The sequence below is a fragment of the Ochotona princeps genome, chromosome 7, assembly GCF_030435755.1.
Source record: "Ochotona princeps isolate mOchPri1 chromosome 7, mOchPri1.hap1, whole genome shotgun sequence".
Classification (NCBI taxonomy): Eukaryota; Metazoa; Chordata; class Mammalia; order Lagomorpha; family Ochotonidae; genus Ochotona; species Ochotona princeps.
The window spans coordinates 82708206-82726196 of NC_080838.1; the positions used below are offsets into that span (position 1 = coordinate 82708206).

Genomic DNA, 17991 nt, shown 5'->3' on the forward strand with positions numbered 1-17991 from the left:
TCTGCTTAGGAGAAAGCAGTGAGCTGGGGCTTCGCCTCATGCGGATCCTGTTTGCTTTCTTTCTCACATGCAGGATAGATCCTCCCTAGAGAAAACTGAAGAGAAAATGTTCAGTCAGTGCCCGTTGGCTTTCTCTCTCTGGGAGCGGCACGGGGAGCCTGGGGCAGCACGTAGGTGTGCCACGTGCATTCGTGAGCTGAGCTGCCAGGGTGCAGTGTCACAGGCTGAGTGCTTTGACTGCTGTCCAGCGGCCCAGGAGCCAGGTGTGTGCAGGTGGCCAGCATCTGCCCAGGGAGTGGCAGCATGAACCCTTCACAGGGTCTTCACTCTGCACCTGCCTGACAACTTTTCTCTTTCTCCAGGGATACCTGATGCAGAGACGGAAGGCAGAGGCCCTCCTGTGGACGTGCAAGCGCCATGCACAGTCACGGAAGGCCTGAGCCCAGGGTCTGATGTTCTGTTGTCTCGTGGGATGTTGCCTGATCCTCTTCTTCCCACAGTAGAGCTATCTGGGACTGTTGCTGGCTACTCCGACCTTGTGGGAACCCAGCTGATCTGCACTCCACACACCTGCTTTCCCACCACTCGCACTGTGTTTTTGTAAAAGTAGAAAAACCCTTACTTTCTTTGTCCTGGTGTGTCAGCCTTCAGGATGATGGCCGCCCTGCTGTTCTGCACGACCCCATGTCCTTCATTATTAATCCCCAGTGGACACCGGTCATGATGGATTAGGGCCCACCCTGATGGCCTCACTTTAACTAATTTTTTTAGTATCTTGGCTCCAAACAGCCACACTCTAATGTACTAAGTGTTGGAACTTGATACAGGGAGTGGGCACATGTTCTGTGCAGTGCAAGGGAGGGGGGGAGCTCTGACCTGGTGGGTTACTCCCAAGTGCCCACCATGGTTAGGGCCAGCTGGACACACACTAGGAGCAGGGCACCCAGTCTCGGTGTGCCCTGGGAGTGGTAGATACCCAGCCAACTTGAGCCACAACCTGCTGCCTCCCAGGGTATACATGAGCAAGAAGCCAGAATTGAGAGCTTGGGCTGGACCTTGAACCCAGGCCCTCCAAGCAGGGTTGCACGTGTCCTAATCATTATCTTTACCAACCTGTCAAATGCACACCTAGAATTCTGAATCTCACATTTCTGATTTAATACATGCATTTCCACTTAGTTGATATCCCTTACACAAATGGCTTTAGCTTTGTTGGGTAGAATTTTTTTAAAGATTTATTTATTTTTATTGGAAAGTCAGATATACAGAGGAGAGAAAGAGAGGAAGATCTTCCGTCCGATGATTCACTCCCCAAGTGAGCCGCAACGGGCCAGTGCGTGCCTATCCGAAGCTGGGAACCAGGAACCTCCTCCAGATCTCCCTCACGGGTGCAGGGTCCCTAAGTCCTGGGCCATCCTTGACTGCTTTTCCCAGGCCACAAGCAGGGAGCTGGATGGGAAGTGGAGCTGCCGGGATTGGAACCGGCGCCCATATGGGATCCCGGGGCTTTCAAGGCGAGGACTTTAGCCGCTAGGCCACGCCGCTGGGCCCCTGATATGATTTCTTTACAGTAAAGCTCCGTACCATGCTGAAGCCGCACCCCTCCCGCACCCCTCCCGCACACCGCCGGCTGCTCCCGCGCCTCTCATCCCGCTCACAACTGTCTTCACTAGTTGTGTCCAGATTGCATTTGCCTTCTTTGACTTTTTGAAATGGTAATTTTAAAAAAGGCCTATTTAGCTTTATTTGTATGGAAGACAAAGTGACAGAGAAAGAGAGAAAGAGAGTTTCCGTCTGCTAACATGTTTCCCAGCCACATCAGCAAGGGCTGGACCAGGGCAGTCAGAAGCTGGGGGTCCCACCTGAATGGCTGGGACGCTAGCCCTTGGGCCACCTTGCACTACCGCCTACAGGTGTTACAGGCGTCCTAAGCAGCCTGGCACCTTGTTACAGATTGAGCCCTGGGGTTTGGGGTTTGTGGTTGTCATTCATATTGTTGAACCGCAGTTCGTGGCAGTCAAGGTCACAGACTCACAGGGCCAGGTGAGCTGCCGTTCTACTCTGATGCTCTGAGGAAGGCTGTTGAGGGGTAGGTGTGTGGCAGGCTCCCCCACTCAGAGCCACAGCATCCCATGTTCTGATATGGACCTGGTCCAAGTCCTGGCTACTGCACTTCCCATCCATCTGCCTGTTGATGGCACGGGTGCCTGGGTCCCTGCCACTCACACATGAAGGAAACCAGGATGGAGTTCCAGGTTCCTGGCCAAGCCCTGGGTTGGCAGGCCAGGCTGCTGCTGAAGTTGATGAGAAGGTGGGGGCAGGAGCTGCAGCATCCAGGGCAGGGAAGAGCCTCTCCAGCAACCATGCAGTCCAGGGGTGAGTTAGGTCTCTGATCAGCTGCCTAGCCAGGAGGTAGCGAGCAAGGTTGGGCCCCAACCAGCGTTTAAAGCAAGCATCTCAAAACACATCCAATACCCTTAAGAATGACAGGCAGCCACAAGCCACGTCTCCTGGTATCACAGCATCAATGTTGTGGAGCCCACCTGAAGAATGGAAAAAGCAGCCAGCTTATGGAGTCAGCGGCAAGGAGAAGCACCTGCTCAGCAGCAGTTCTCAGCTTCATAAGTAACAGATTCCTCTGCTAGGACGAAGCAAAGCCTCCATCACAACAGGCGAGCAGGTGCATGGGGGAGCTTAGGCTTCAAGGATAGTGAGCAAGCAGAAGGCTGCTAAGTGTCGGAAGCTGTCTGCTGATGATGTGTGTCCCAGTCCTGCGTGTGTCTTCACATGGAGCTGCAGGATCTATCTCCGGATTCACCCAGACTGTCAGATTTGCTTATAATTTATTTGAAAGATAGAGACACAGAAGCGGTGGGAGAGAGAGACCTCCCCCAAGGCACAATCAGGAACAAAATCAGGTCTCCCACCGGGCAGCAGGGACTTATTTTATTTCTTTGAAAGGCAGGGTGATGGGGAGGAAGGCACAAATCTTCATCTGCTGGTCCACTCCCCCAGATGGTCACAACAGCCATGACAGGGCCAGACTGAAGCCAGGAACTTCATCTCACATGTGGGTGACAGGGACCCAAGCACATGGGCCACCTTCTGCTGCTCCCTCGGCACAGCTGCAGGGAGCTACATCAGAGACGGGGCAGCCAGGTCTTGAACCCATGCTCTGATATGGGATGCAGTGTAGCAAGTGATGGCTTAACCCAAGGTGCCACAATGCCAGTCCCAATGCCTCACACCTTAATGAGAGCATAGTAGCAAGAAGAGCTGAGACTGCTAGCGCTGACCCTCTCATATGGAGACCTGGCTCTCTGCTGGCACAGAGGGATAGCACCCTCAGCAGCTTCCTGGTTCCAACTTTTGGCAGATGAGCAAAGGCTTGACTTGAACAACCCAGAAAGACATGTTGTTACAGATAAACCTGGGGACTTGGTGAACTCCGGGAACAATTAGTTGAAAATGTTTGACCCCAGAGATGACAGGAGAGTTCCCTGCTGACAAATGTCACTCATGAAGAAGTTGAGTCATAAACTGAGTGGCTGGCACAGGGATCCAAATTTGAGTTTCCACTTAGGTTTTGTTCTCCATGCTTCACCCACACCTGGAACCTGTGGGATCAGAACAGGCACAGAGCCCACACACCCCCTGCAGACCAGATTCCTGGTCAACCTGCTATTGCCAATGCTGTGAATGATCTCTGGAATTCACATAGCAATGCCTGGACATCAGCTCCAAGTATGTGTGAGCTGGGAGGATTTAGGATTCTCAGCTCAAAGTACATGTCAGCGTCATCTGTGAGCTTTACAAAGTCACCAGTGTGTGACAGAGATGCAGGCTGAGTTGTCAAGGTACCTGACAAGGCTGGAGCCCTAAAATCTAACTGAACCTGCTATGTAGCTAAGATGAAACCACCACCCTGGGGTGCCTGGAGGGCTAGGATGGCCAGCGCACTTCGCAAGGTACAATCCTCTACAAGGTGGGAAAGCAACACATAGTTGTGCATGGGTGTGTCCACGCTGGAGGACTGGAAGACTGAATCCTTAAAAATGAGCAACAGTCTATCTTGGGGTTGGAATTACAGGTTATTCTTTTTCTTATTTGTCTGAAATTGTTCTCTGAACCTCAAAGACTTTTTGAATTAGAAGAAAAGAGGAAACCACCTGTATTGGATTCTGATCAAATGAAGGGAGGGTTTCATGACTATGGGCCCCCTTCACCTGTACACATGATGGCAGGCACCTGGCAGCTGGCCTCGGGGGGTGCTGGAGGAGCCCCAGCCAGCAGTGCCAGTACGTCGTGAAGCCCTCGGCTCTTGGCTCAGCACGGTTCTCTGGTGCTGTTCGCCCATCTTGTTCCCATAGAGCATTGCTAGCCAGCACAGTCTTGTGCCTTCAGCTTGGCTCACTTCACTCATCTCTTTGCACTCCTGGAGTGCATGAATGAATGAATGAATGAATGCACTCAGAGAGGAGAGTGGGCTGTGGAGTCTCAGTGGAGAGTGAGGGGCAGGCCTGGGACCCTTGGGTTGGGTTGTTCCAACAGTGGCCGCCCCAGCCAAGAGGCCGGCCTGTGCAGAGGCCCATGGCACGGAAGGTTTGACTGCAGAGGGACAGCTGCCCCCAGTCTGACTGCGTGCAGACTCACCAAGTGCAGTGCCAATGCACCACAGCAGAGCAGAGCAGAGCAGGAAGCTGGGCCTGGCAGGAGAGTCACCAGTCACCTGGAGGGAATCACCAGTCACCTCGTGTAGAGTACAACCAAGAGCTGGCGGGATATGTGCAGTGGAAGAAAACTGTCTGATTTCAATGCTTTGCACTCAAATTTATCCTTTAATTCCATTTTCTACCAACTTTCTGGAGACCCCTCCTAAACACACCTAGTCAAATATAGGCATATATAGGCACACACATAAAGACATCTTAAAATATGTAATATTTATAGCTTTTTGCGTTATATTTAAAGATGTAATGTTTTCAAAAGATCATGGGAAATACGTGTCAGCAAAAAGCCATGCGTGGATTTCAAATTTTTAGCCCCAAAATAAACTCAATTCCATTTTCCACACACTTGCTGAGGCATTTCCTTTTCTGCAAACAGAAGCATCACTCCGCTCTGCCCTCCATTTGTAGAGCGCAGTCGGGGAAGCAGCAGGGCTTCCAGAAGGAGTTAGCCTGTTTCCTTTCAATATGCTGAAAAGGGAGAGGAAGCCCACTGAGCAAACACATCCTGATCCAGGGACCACGGGTGCAAAGCTGCAGTAGTCGCCAGCCCCAACCAGGCTGTTAACGGGAGTGAGGAGCCCCTCCTGGCCACCTCTCCATTCCCAGACCCCAGTGGCCTCCAGGTGCCGGAGTAAAAGCACGCCCTCTGGAGGCAGAGCAATGAATCACCCCGAGGTGCTCCACATTCCACTGGGGTCCCTGCCAGCCACACCTTCCCTGCAGAAGCTACCAGGCTGGCCTGGCTCAGAGCAGAGGCATGGACAGTGCCAGTCCTAGGCCAGGGACACTCAGGGAGCCAGCGGCCCTGAGGACTGGACAGACGACTGGCAGATGACTGTCCCTCGCTGCCTGTCTGCTCACCTGCCAAGCAGTGGTTTCCAGCATCAGCCCCCAGGACACACGGCTCCATCCAGAATCTGTCTGCATCCCAGCCCTCCACCAGGCAGCCACGTGGGCCTGGGAAAGCACCTCTGTGCCTCTGTACCTTCAGTCTCGTGGGCAATGTGGGCCCACAGTGGGCTCTTCTCCACGCAAAGGATGCAACAACCGCCCGGCTGTGCCTGGTCCATGGTCCCTGGCAGACAGGCAGGCAGGCAGGCAGACAGCACGGATGGGTGAGTTGGGATGAGAAGGGGGAAGAGGTGCAGCTCTGGGGTCTCACGCTCACTGTCAACCAACAGGACAGAACCGAGAAGGGATTGTTAGCACTGGGAGAAGCGACACCTGTGTCTTCTGGGCTTGCCCAGCACTGGGGACAGGCACGTACTGGCATCTTAGGCAAACTGAGGCAGGTGAGCTTGCTTGGCATTGGTGCTGTGTACCCCAAGGGCGCATCTCACTTGTGCCCACCCCACACCCCTCACGCCACAGACAGGCGGGTTGGGCTTCAGCTGTCTGTGGGCAGGCCTGGATTTCTGCTTCATATTCCAGCTCAATTTGAATTTTCCTCTTCCAGTGTTCATTAAGGAGGGACGTGGGTGATGGGCCAAGCTGGGGACATTTTCCCCTGCTGGATCAGAGGCAGAAGGAGAGAGCCACTGGAGTAAAGCCGTGCATGGTTGGTGGTGACGTAAGAAGCCCATGGGTTCTCAAAACAGCAAACACTGACCGTGCAGGCTCAAGTTCATCTAGGGGAGCAGGGGTGGTCTGGTGCCAAGTGCTGACCCCTGCTGGCCTCTGTTGCTTATTAGCCAATATTGACTTCAGCCGTGACCACATGGTCTGCTAATGGTTATGTGCCAGTGTGGTTCTGGTGGCTATGAGGTGGGCTGTGACATTCCAACCCATGGCCCAGGAACTTGGACGAAGGGACCCCGTGGTATGTTTGCCTGACCCTCCCAGGTAGCACGATCAGGACTCAGCGAGGGTGGGCCGTGCGCGAGGGTGGGCTGCGGTCGCCTCGAGTGAACCATTTTCAAAGAGGACTCAGGCAGCTGTTTTTGTCTCAAAGAGTTCTGGGGCTTTGCAGCGAAAGGACTTCAAGTATGAGTTCCGGTGGCTTCCAAATGCACAGCCTGCTGCCTTCCAGTCCAAGGAATCTAAACAGCCTGCAGCTATGAAAACACATTGGTGCCAACACAATCCAAAAGTCATGCTTATTCCTACCAACTAGCACCCCTCCAACAGTGAGAGATGGACTGGAGGTGGGAGGGTCCTGGGCCAAGCCCCGCCCCTTGGTGACACTTCTATTCTTCTGTCATTAAGCTCACATAGGGCAGAGTCAGCACTGACTCCACGCCTCCTGGCACATGCTGTGTGCTTAGTTTCTTGGAATGTGGCATTCATGGCTACTCAGCTGGACTGCTGCAGTCATCCCAGGCACAGGTCAGTTCAGCCCTCTTCTGAGAAGCCCTCCCTGATGGGCCAGATGCTGTGGGGGGCCCTGCCTCAGAGTCTCCCACTGCTCTCTGGTGATGCGTCTCTGTTTCCATGCCAGCACATGCTGGGGGTCATGTTCTGTGCAGCCACAACATCTGGCAATGCAGTTAATGCTGGCCACTGCTTCTCATTTGCTCCTGTAGCCCAGGGACTGCCAGGCACTCCGCAGGAACCTTTAACCCTCATGGTGAGCGGACGTCTCACTTTGCAGAGCTGAGACAGGGCTGAGAAACCAAGGATCTGCTAACCCTCATGGTGACCAGACATGACACTTTGCAGAGCTGAGACAGGGCTGAGAGCAGTCAGGGAGCCCGCTAACCCTCATGGTGAGTGGGTGTGACACTTTGTAGAAAGGAGACGGGGCTGCGAGCAGTCAGGGAGCGCACTGGAAGCCATGCAGCTGAGGGGTACAGACCTAGACGCCACACCCTCATGTTCTGAACAGGAAAGCCTGTGTTTTTCCACTTTCCTGTGCCAACTTTCTCAGGCCCTCCACTGGTGGCCACTGAATTGAAAAACAAAAGTGTTTCATTATCACTCTTAAAAAAAATGGAAAACCCACCGTACCAGCGTAACTTGAGAGATGGTGTCGATATTAATTTCCTGTTCATGCCTGTTACATGCACAATAGCTCTATGGCCTGGATAACGGAGCAGGCGTTTGGCACGGGATGTCAACTGCTGCTTGGGAAGACACCTGCCTCCCACAGCGGCGAGTCTGGGCTGTACTTCCCACCCCAGCCTCCTGCTCACCTGCATCCTGGCTAGGCAGCTCCCATGGGGGCCCAGCTCAGCTCCCCGCTCCTAGCTGCATCCCCACTCAGCCCCAGCTGTCGCAGGCATCTGGGGAGTGAACCAGCAGATAGAAGGCTGTGTCCACAGGAGTGTCACCAGGTGTCAGTAGGGCAGTGTGGTGAGTCCCATGCCCCCTGCTGGGTAATTCCCATAAGTACCAAGAGGGTACTTGTCACTTGGTGCAGCTCAGGAAATGAGAACACAAGCAAGTCAGCCGGCACCCGGAGGTGCAGAGCCCACATGCAGCCTATGCTGGGCACAGGGCAAGGGAAGCAGGTTCCACCACAAGGAGAGTGGAGCTCGGGTGTGACTGTGAGCCTAGACTTCCACCCCGTCTCCAGCAACCGTTTTAGCGTCCGAGTGTTCTGCCACAGCCAACATCACTGCACTTCCAATTCAGACTCCCTTCAACTGGGGCTCAGATGCCATCCTGGGGCCCCAAGGTGCTGCCTCTCCACTCAGTGACTTCGTTTTGTTTTTAAGTTTTATTTATTTTTATTGGAAAGACAGATGTACAGAGAGGAAGATCTTCCATCCACTAACTCACTCCCTAAACGGCCTCAACAGCTGGAGCTGAGCCAATCGGAAGCCAGGAGCCAGGAGCTTCTTGTGGGTCTCCCACATGGGTGCAGGATCCTAAGGCTTTTGGCTATCTGTTCCTTTTCCAGGCCACAAGCAGGTAGCTGGATGGAAAGTGGAGCAGCCAGGACACAAACTGGTGCACCTATGGGATGCCAGCACTCGTAATTTTATGTGTCTTATTCCTTTAAATGTTTGTTATTTGAAAAACCAGGTGGCATACATGAGAGAAAAAGAAACAGAGAGAGTGCCCCCATCCACTGGTTTGCTCCTCGGATGCTCGCAGCCATTAGAGGTGGGCCAGGCTGAAGCCAGGGCCTTGGAACTCAGTCCAGCTCTCCCGTGTGGGTGGCAGACAGCCAGCTGCTCAAGCCAGCACTGCTGTCTCTTGGGTCTACATTAGCAGGCACCGAGGACCAGGAGCAACCCTGGCATTCCAACGCAGGCGTGCTGATGGCAAGTGCCCCATCCCCAAATGATTTTCCTAAAAGAAGATGTTTAATCTAATAGCTGGAGTAAAGGTCATTCCCCACTAGCATTGTGGCACAGTGAGTTAAACCGCCAGCTGCAACACTGTCACCCCATGTGGGCTCTGGCTCAAGTCCTGGCTGCTCCACTTCCAATCCTGCGCCCTGCTAATGCACCTGGGAAAGCAGAAAAAAAGTGGCCTATGGACTTGGTCCCATGAACTCATATGGGAGGCCAAGATGAAGCTCCTGGCCTCAGCCTGGCTCAGCCCTTGCTGTTCCAGCCACCTGAGGAGCCATCTGACCTTCAAATAAACAAATAAACCTTTAAGGAAGTCATTGTCGTACTTGCAGATGACTTGTGAACACCTTCTCTTTGCCATCATAGTGACAGGCTCCAGAGATAGCATGATGAGCAAACCAGAACCTTGCCCTCTGAGCTTGCCTTCATGCAGAAGGGCCGCTGGTAGACAGTGCAGTCAAGGAGGGTGAGGGGAAGGGGCAGGGCCTGGGGAAGGGCCTCTAGGACCGACGGGCAGCAGCAGCTGGGTAGGTCTCGGCATGCACAGAAAGGCTGTGTGGGCAAGGGTAGCGATGAGGTCAGAGGCCCAGGAGTCAGACATTGGTCCTGTGAAGGAAGACGCAGAGCCTGCTCCAGGAACCCTTGGCTGCTGTGCTGTAGGTACAGGAGTGGCAGGGGGAACAAGGGTGGGTCCTGAGCGTGGATCCTGGCAGCTGAGGCCAGGATGGAGTGGAAGTAGTGTCAAGTAGTTGGCTTCTGGATGACTCTCTGCAGTCAAAGAGAAATCTGAGTGAGGCGGGGCCTGTACAATGGGTGCAATTTCATGAGCCAGAAGGATGGGGACTGGGCTGGTGGGCAGGGAGGAATCAGGGATCTTGATGTGCTGATGGCGGTAGCTGTTAGCGAGAGCTGAGAGGCCACGCACAGTAGACGTCATGCCAGGATGTGATGTAAGAAGTGCCAGGGTGGTGGCCTTGGAGAGGAGGTGGGGGTTGGGCACACCAATCCCTGGCCCATCCCTGGTCTCCACCCCGCAGCCCCCCAGGACCCTGACAAAGGTATTTTCTGAGCACCATAAATTCCTGAAAATTCCCGGGCCTCTCTCCTAGTCTCCCTCCCAGCGACCACTTCTCTGGTACTGCAGTCTCCTGACTGGCCCACGCTAGTGCCCACTGCCCACCCTGCTTCCCAGTGGCTCACTCACTTCTGATTCTCCACGTTACAGCTCCTTAAGCAGGCCTCCTGATGCTACAAAGAATCACTAGCCAAGTCCCCATGGCAGGTGTCAGCCTGCCCAGTGCCTTCTAGCCCCAGCCATGGAGACCCAGGGTGGCCCTGGGGCCAACCCCAGGGCCAGGAATGGGACAGCAGAGAGCAGGAGGGGGTGAGGTTGCTTCCCTGGGGCGGGCCGAGACAGGCTGTGGAACCGTCCCTCCCTCCTCCCGGGGCTGGAATGGCCGCCCTGGAGCACATGTGTTTCCTGCAGACCACACAGAGCGTTAACGAGCCGGAATGCGTTGCCAACATGGCAAGGTTAAGCCATTTCCCATTGGAAGCTGCCTTTGGGCCTCACCATGCATGGCTGTCTCCTCGGCAATGCTGGCCACCTTCCCTGAGAGAGCCCTGCGGGGGTCTGTTATCCTCTTCTCAGCCCAGCCCTGCCTGCCACGTGCCCACACGCTGAAATCCCATGGAGAATGTCCTGGCAGGGCTCCCTGAGGTGTGCCTGGGCTCAGCCCACTTCATCACCAACCCCGTCCCAGGGACCCCACCAGCATGGGACCCGGATGCGTGGCCTCCGCCGAGGGGGTGATGGGCTCCCAGCACCATGATCACCCAGAAAACCACGTCTCAGAGTTGATGTGTTTGAGTAAGCGATGCATCCAAAGTTGAGGTCTGGTTGAGGGGTGCGTTTCTGCATTCCGCATGGTTCATACTTCAAGTTCACGGCCGCCGCCACCTGAGAGTGCTCAGTGCTCAGGGTAACTAGAAGGCAGCATAAATCCTGCTTGCTTTGAACACAGCCCAGGGCGCACCATATGTTCAAGGCTGCAGCCAAAGCTAATCAGCTCTTCCCGTCACCTTCCCCCTTGTCTGCTTATAAATCAAGAGGCCCCGCGTTAGTCACTACACAGAGATAATTAGTAAGTACAAGGGCTACCTTCATGGCTCTCCCTGCGCCGTGGGTCTAGGCGAAGCCAAGAGGCCTCAGGGAGCTGCGCTCGCCTAGCTGCAAGTTGCTCTGAGAACCACTTTGGACGTTTGGGAGACACAGGATTCGATCTAACAACCACCACCTCCCTCACTTGGCCATGGGCCTCCCTGAGCCATGGCGTGGGGCCCCTCGTGGCCTCCCCAAGCCATGGCGTGGGGCACAAAGGCCGGCCTCTCTCCCACTTTTGAGGTTTTCCTTCCCTGGACTCAATTCCACCTCCCTGGTACCCCAGGAATTTAGAACCACAATGGTGTCTTTAAGAGATGGGATTCCAGTGCTTTCAAAAATTTTTCCATTTTTTTCAACAGAAAAACAGCCTTTTTCCTCCTTCACCGTGTCCCTGTCCCTCCTTCCTGGGAGAGTCACAGCTTGTGGCTTCGTCACCATCTGGCCACAGGGAAGGCTAGCTCACTGTCAAGGCCAGAGCCACCCGCCATGGACACACTCATTGGCCGGCAGAAGAACTCAGCCTGAAGTGTGGGTCACATGCCACTGTCCCATGCAAGAGGCCCACGCACATCCTGGGGACTCTGTGAGGCTCCAATACATACTGCCCTTGATATTTTTTCCCCATCACTCAGTATTTCTTCTCATTTTTTAACTTCCTGTATCCACCCCTTGGCTACTCTAAGCAGGACAGGTCACATCAGAATAGCTGATCCCTGCAGCCAACCGTTCCCACTGTCAGCAAGGCTAAGGTCTTGCAGGCAGCTGCTAAGCTAGAGCTTGCACTGGCCTGGTTGCCTGCCGGAGCAAGAGAACCGGCCAGGGCTGGGTGATCCAAGTCCTTTGCTGCTCGTATTAAAACCACATTCCATCACAACCAGGATGCCAGGGATTCTAAGAAATATCAGATTCTATGTACCAACAAGGAAAGGAAATTTTTTGAAGCAAGCCACTGGTGAAACAATTCCCAAACACCTCTGAAGAAGTCCCGGGAGTGTGGGAGTGGGTGACACCAGCCTCTTGGGCCCTTAAGATGCCTTCAGACCACCCTGGTACCGCCTCCTGCCCTGGGATGCACAGCTTGGAAAAGCCAACCTTTCTGAGGGAGCCCAGTAACAAAATGTTCCATGGCTCAGGCCCTTGGGAGAGGTGGGGCCGCTGAGCTGTGTTTGCAAGCAAAACTGGGAGTGCAGCCTTTCTGCTGCTGCCAGGAGTGAGCATTGCTCCGTGCAGGCCAGGGTCGCAGCTCACGGCCTTTCTCAGACTCCTCTGTCCCCTAGCTTTTCTCCCAGCACAGAGCAGTAGGGAAGTAGCTGGCATCTGTTGAAAATAGAACCACCTCTTTCTTAACACACAGGGATCCTATTGGATGCCTGACACCATGGATGGCACCAAGCTATCCATATGCTATCCTTTTTTCCTATATAAATGTATGATAAAGATTAATGTATGTGTTAGGAATGCTGAAGAGTAGCAATAACTAGGGGCCAGTACGGTGGCATTTCAGGCTAATCTGCTGCCTGCGGTACCAGCATCCCACATGGACTCTAGTCTCAGCTGCTCCACTTCCATGCCAGCGCCTTGCCTGTGGCCTAGAAAAGCAGTCGAGGGTGCCTTGGGGTCCTGCACCCATGTGGGAGACCCAGAAACAGCTCTGGCTCCCAGCTCCAGCCCAGCCCAGCTCTAGCCATCACAGCCATTTAGGGAGTGAACCAGCGGATGAAAGATCTCTCTCTCCTTTCTCTCTGTAACTCTGACTTTCAAATAAATAAATATTTATTAACAACAATTAGTGAACTAAAACAGTTCAACTGTAATTCAGTTACCCTCACTACCCTTGTACTTGGAGACCATTGCTACGTGACTTGGCCACAGCACTGCAATGCTGTGGTATTGATCAGGTATCTGAGATGGCTACCAGGTGACTCATGGGCAGGAGACATATGCAGCATGGATAAGCTGGACACAACCACACCCATTGCGCTATTTGGGGTAGCAGGACAGTGAGGCTCACGGGAGCCACAGACAGCCCGGGAGAGGGAACAGTCACAGAATAAGACTTGATGTCAGTCAATCCCCACCACAAGGGAGTGTGGCCAGATTGATCAAGTTCTCTAAAGCACCAAGCCAGGGCATGGATCTCTGAGCCAGGATTCTGATCTGCCCAGCCGTTTCCACGGTTCTAGGGTGGCATGAAGCAGGTGTGCAGGGCAGCTGTGGACTAAGGCTTGGTTCTGTCTGACATGTAAGCCGCTCCTCCAAGGAGGCTCTCCAAGAGTTACTTAGAGTAGCTAAGTCCCACAGGGGTCGGCAAGTGAAGTGACAGAAAAACTTAGAGTGGATAGCACAACGGCTGTTGAGCTAATCCCCAACCTGCAAGTACCAGCATCTCACATGGGCACTGTTTTGTGTCCCGGCCACCCTGCTTCCCACCCAGCTCCCTGCTTGTGGCCTGGGAAAGCAGTGGAAGTGAAAGCCTTGGGACCCTGAACCCACATAAGAGACCCAGAAAAGGCTCCTGGTTCCTGTCTTCAGATCAGCACAGCTCCAGTCATTGCAACCATCTGGGGAGTGACGCAATGAATGGAATATCTCTCTGTCTCTCCTTCTCTCTGAACTCTACCTTTCCAATAGAAATACATTTAAAAAGAATTTTTTTAATTGGAACTTATTGGAAGGGCCAGAGAGGCGCAGGCGCTTTCAACCTCTGCCTCTCATCTCAGACACCCACAATGGCCCAGGGGAGTGAAGCTGGAAGGGGAGACTCCACCTGTGCCTCCCACGGGGGCGGCAATTGCCACTGCCTCCCTGGGTGTACAGTGGCTGGAAGCTGGAGCCAGGAGTTGGGGCTGGCTGGAATCCACACACTCCATTATGGGCACCGGCTCCTTAGTAGCTGGGCCAAAGCACCCCCAGCAGACACACATGCTTTAATAAAAGTTGGTTTTGGGCCAAGCACAGTGGCCTAGCAGATAAAGTCCTTGCCCTGAACGTGCCAGGATCCCATATGGATACCGGTTCTAATCCCGGCAGCTCCACTTCCCATCCAGCACCCTGCTTGTGGCCTGGGAAAGCAGCCATTGTGGTCACTTGGGGAGTGAATCATCGGACGAAGATCTTCCTCTGCGTCTCTCCTCCTCTCTGTATATCTGACTTTGCAATAAAAATAAAATAAATGTTTTGTTTTTTTTCACTCCCCAAGCGAATGCAATGGCCGGTGCTGTGCCAATCCAAAGCCAGGAACTTTCTCCAGGTCTCCCACACAGGTGCAGGGTCCGAAGACCTTGGACCGTCCTCGACTGCTTTAAAAAAAAATGAATCTCAGAAAAAAAATTTTTTTAAGTCAGTTTTTACAGGGGCTTACCGTTGTGATGGCCACCTCACTGCCATACAACGACATCATCACCATTTTCCCACTGAAACTTGGCCCAAGGGCCATGGATGCAGCACAACACAGGTCAGCCCAAGTCACATCCTGTTAAGAGGCCTGCGTTCTGCCTCGGGCTCCTGCTCCTGACACCTGCTTCCAGCTCCTGACATCCACTTTCTGCTCATGTAGACCCTGGGAGGCAGCTGGGCACTGGGAGAGATGCCATCCCTGGGGTCCTGCTGCCCACCCAGTAGACCTAGGTTGAGTTCCCAATCCCCAGGTTTGACCTGGTTCAGGCCAATGAGAGCATCTGAGGGAGTGACCAGCAGGTGGGAGCACCCTGCCTCTCCACCTGTTAAACATGTACAGTAGTCATCTAAAACCCCAGTGCCATGGGGTGATGCGCCAGTGGAGAGGGAGGAACGAAGCCATGCTCCCTGGAGTCCCTGAGCAGCCCTGATGTGCCCCAGCAGGAGCCTGTGCTAACTGAGTCCCCTCCACCACTCTCACTGCAGCTGCAAGGGCGTTTCCCATTATGGCCTGACCAAGGACAGGAAACGGCGCTCCCAAGATGGCTGTCCCGACAGCTGCACAAACCCCACTACTGGGGCACTCTCTGCCAAGGCCTCTGTGCCCACCACCACTGCTTCCTGTGACACGGAGGAGCCCGGGCTGGACAACCCTGCCTACGTGCCCACAGTAGAAGATGGGCCGCCAGGCAACCGCCAGGTCGACTCCAGCCACAGCAACCTAGCCAGGGGTGAGTCCACAGGGTGGAGGTGCCTTGGCACTATGCTTTGCAGAATACTCACTGGGGAAAGTTCTAGAAATGTGTTTTTTAAGGGGAAAACATGATGGCTTTGGCAGCCATTGGAGGTTTGATTCTCCAAAGTGGAGTGGGTCATCTGACTTAGGAAGGGTTTGAGGTAGAGTGGAACACTTACTGCCTCTTCCGGCACCTGCCATTCCAGCTAGTCTAATCCTAAGAACGAGGACAAATGTAGATTTTTAAAAACAAGCTGTAAATGTCTCATTGCATGAAGTTTAGCAGATAGGGGAGGGCAGTGCGCTAGGCATTCTGCCCACGCAGGGCTGATGCCTGTGAGTGACCGAGTGCCCTAGGCATGCCCAGCTGCCCTCCTCTCTCCGCATGACAGCACGGCCCCTGGAGCGGTCCACCCTCAGAAGAAGGTCCTTCAAGAAACTCAACCATGCTTTGAGCGTTCTCCGGGGGACAAGGAGCGTGGCTGGCCCAGCAGGCCAGGGTGGGGACAGTTCTGAAGACAACGCAGGCCCTGAAGGTAAATGAAGTCCTTGCCAGGCCAGAGACATCCCATAGGGACATCAATGAGGGGCGACAGCACACTCAATGGCCCTCTCTTCCCAAGGGTGCAGAGGGAGGGTTTCAGTTTTTCAAACCTTGATCAGCCTGCTTGGCAACTAAGTAACTGAAGGCAGACCCTCTTGCTTCCCTTTTGCATGAATGAAGGAGAAGGGCTTGGTGCCCTCTGCTTCCGGTGCCAGCTCGGACATTGGGAGTGAGAGTGCCGGCCCTGCTCCCAGGTAACTGCACGTGGCATGGTTCTGCGTGCTCCCCGCATAGACTCACAACACCCTGTCACTGTCCCTGCCCCAGAGGCAAGAAAACCGAAGCAAAGGGGCAGGGGGTTACCCAGCAAGCTCCGAATCCAGGCCGTGTGGCCTTGGCATCTGTGCTGGCCCCAGGCAGATCACAACAGCCCTGGCTCTGACCTGGCCAGTGGTACTGGGGGTCGCCTAGCCATGCAGTCCTCCTCCCTGCCCCTCTGAACTGACAAGCATGCTTGTAAAATCCAGCTCGATTGGAGCTGTCAGTAGCACAACAGCCAGAGCAGCTCCTTGCCTCTGGATGGCCTCGGGGTTGGGGGAGGAGGCAGGAGGCTGGGATGAGGGAACTCGGGTGGGCATTTGGTGCCGTGGTTTACAAGCTGGCTGTGTCAACATTCCTCGGTTCGAATCCCAGCTCCACTTCTAATTCTATCCTGGGAGGTGGTGGGTGATGGCTCAGGCCTCTGCCACCATACGAGAGAGCTGGACTGAGTTCCCTGCTCCCAACCCAGCAACTCCTGGCCCAGCCGTAGCTGGTTTGAAGGCATTTGGGAAGTGAACCAGTCAATTTGAGATCTCTCCCCCTCCCTCCTTCAAATAAGGAAGAAAAAAAAGTGTTTAATCTTAAAAGCAGAGTTCTGAAAGCACCAGTCCAGGTGACCTTTGATTCCCCTTTCTGCTCTGGATTCAGGGGTCAGCCATCAGCCAGCCCCGGGCCTTCGTGGGTCAAGAGGCAGGTCTCACAAGCTCTATTTACGGGCAACAGTGTCTGAGCAGGGCTAGGGGGGCAGGAAGCCAGCCTTTCTTCCTCCCTCCCTTCCTTCCTCCCTCCCTCCTTCCTCACTCCCTCCCTCCTTCCTCACTCCCTCCCTCCTTCCTTCCTCCTTCCTCACTTCCTTTCTCACTCCCTCACTTCCTTCCTCACTCCCTCCTTCCTCACTCCATCTCGCCCTCTCGCCCTCCCTTCCTGCCTCTCCCTCCCTTCCTCCCTTTCTTCCTTCCTTCACTCCCGTTCACTCAGCAGACCTAGCAGACCTACACTCAAGGAGCTGGGTGTGCAGACCTGCATGGAATCAGCCAGAAGGTGCCCTCGAGGATAGTAGGGTCTGTGGGGTGCCTTGGAGAGCAATGAAACAGGATGTGCAACAGTTAGTGAGAACAAGGGAGAGGGCTTGGGTCGAGTTTAAGCAGAAGGGATCATTTCTAGCAGACCTTGCAGGGAAAGCACTGGGTTCCATCCAGTATGGAAAGCCCAGCAGGCAGAGAAGCTAGCCCTGACGCACAGGCAGCGGGGACGTGTCCACAAGCAGCGATGCATAACCTGCCCTGGCGGGAAGGGGAGCTGTGGGGATGTCACTGCAGGGTGAATTCAACCGCCTGTGTGTATTGCAGTCTTTCCAAGGCTATACCACCTGATTCCAGACGGGGAAGTGACCAGCATCAAGATCACCCGCACCCACCCCAGCGAGAGCCTGTCCATGAGGCTTGTGGGAGGCGCGGAGACCCCGCTGGCGCACATAGTCATCCAGCACATCTACCGTGACGGCGTGATCGCCAGGGACAGCCGGCTCCTGCCGGGGGACATCATCCTGAAGGTGCGGCCATGTGAGGGCCACTGGGAGAGCCCAGCAGAGCCTGGGACTGGGTGCGCAGGGGACAAACGGAAGGAAGGGAGGGGAGAAAGGAGAATGGATGGAAACAGGTGGGGGGACATAAGGGAGGGAAGAGGGAAGGGAGGGAGGGAGGAAGAGAGGGAGGAAGAGAGGGAGGAAGAGAGGGAGGAAGGGAGGGAGGGAGAGAGAGAGGGAGGGGAGGGGAGGGAAGGAAGAGAAGGAAGAATGGATAGGTGATAGATGAGACAAAGGGGAGAAGCAAAGATGGATGAATGGATGGTTGGACACA

At 54.4% G+C, this 17991-nt stretch overlaps 1 protein-coding gene across 1 annotated transcript in view; it reads left to right on the forward strand.

Moving 5' to 3' along the window:
* Positions 1 to 17991, forward strand: part of LNX1 (ligand of numb-protein X 1) — a 74188-nt gene that overhangs the window by 26167 nt on the left and 30030 nt on the right. Inside the window, exons 2-4 of the mRNA XM_004590874.2 lie at positions 15018 to 15262; positions 15660 to 15803; positions 17482 to 17684. Coding sequence (XP_004590931.2) covers positions 15018 to 15262; positions 15660 to 15803; positions 17482 to 17684 — 592 coding nt within the window. The remainder of the gene's footprint in view (positions 1 to 15017; positions 15263 to 15659; positions 15804 to 17481; positions 17685 to 17991) is intronic.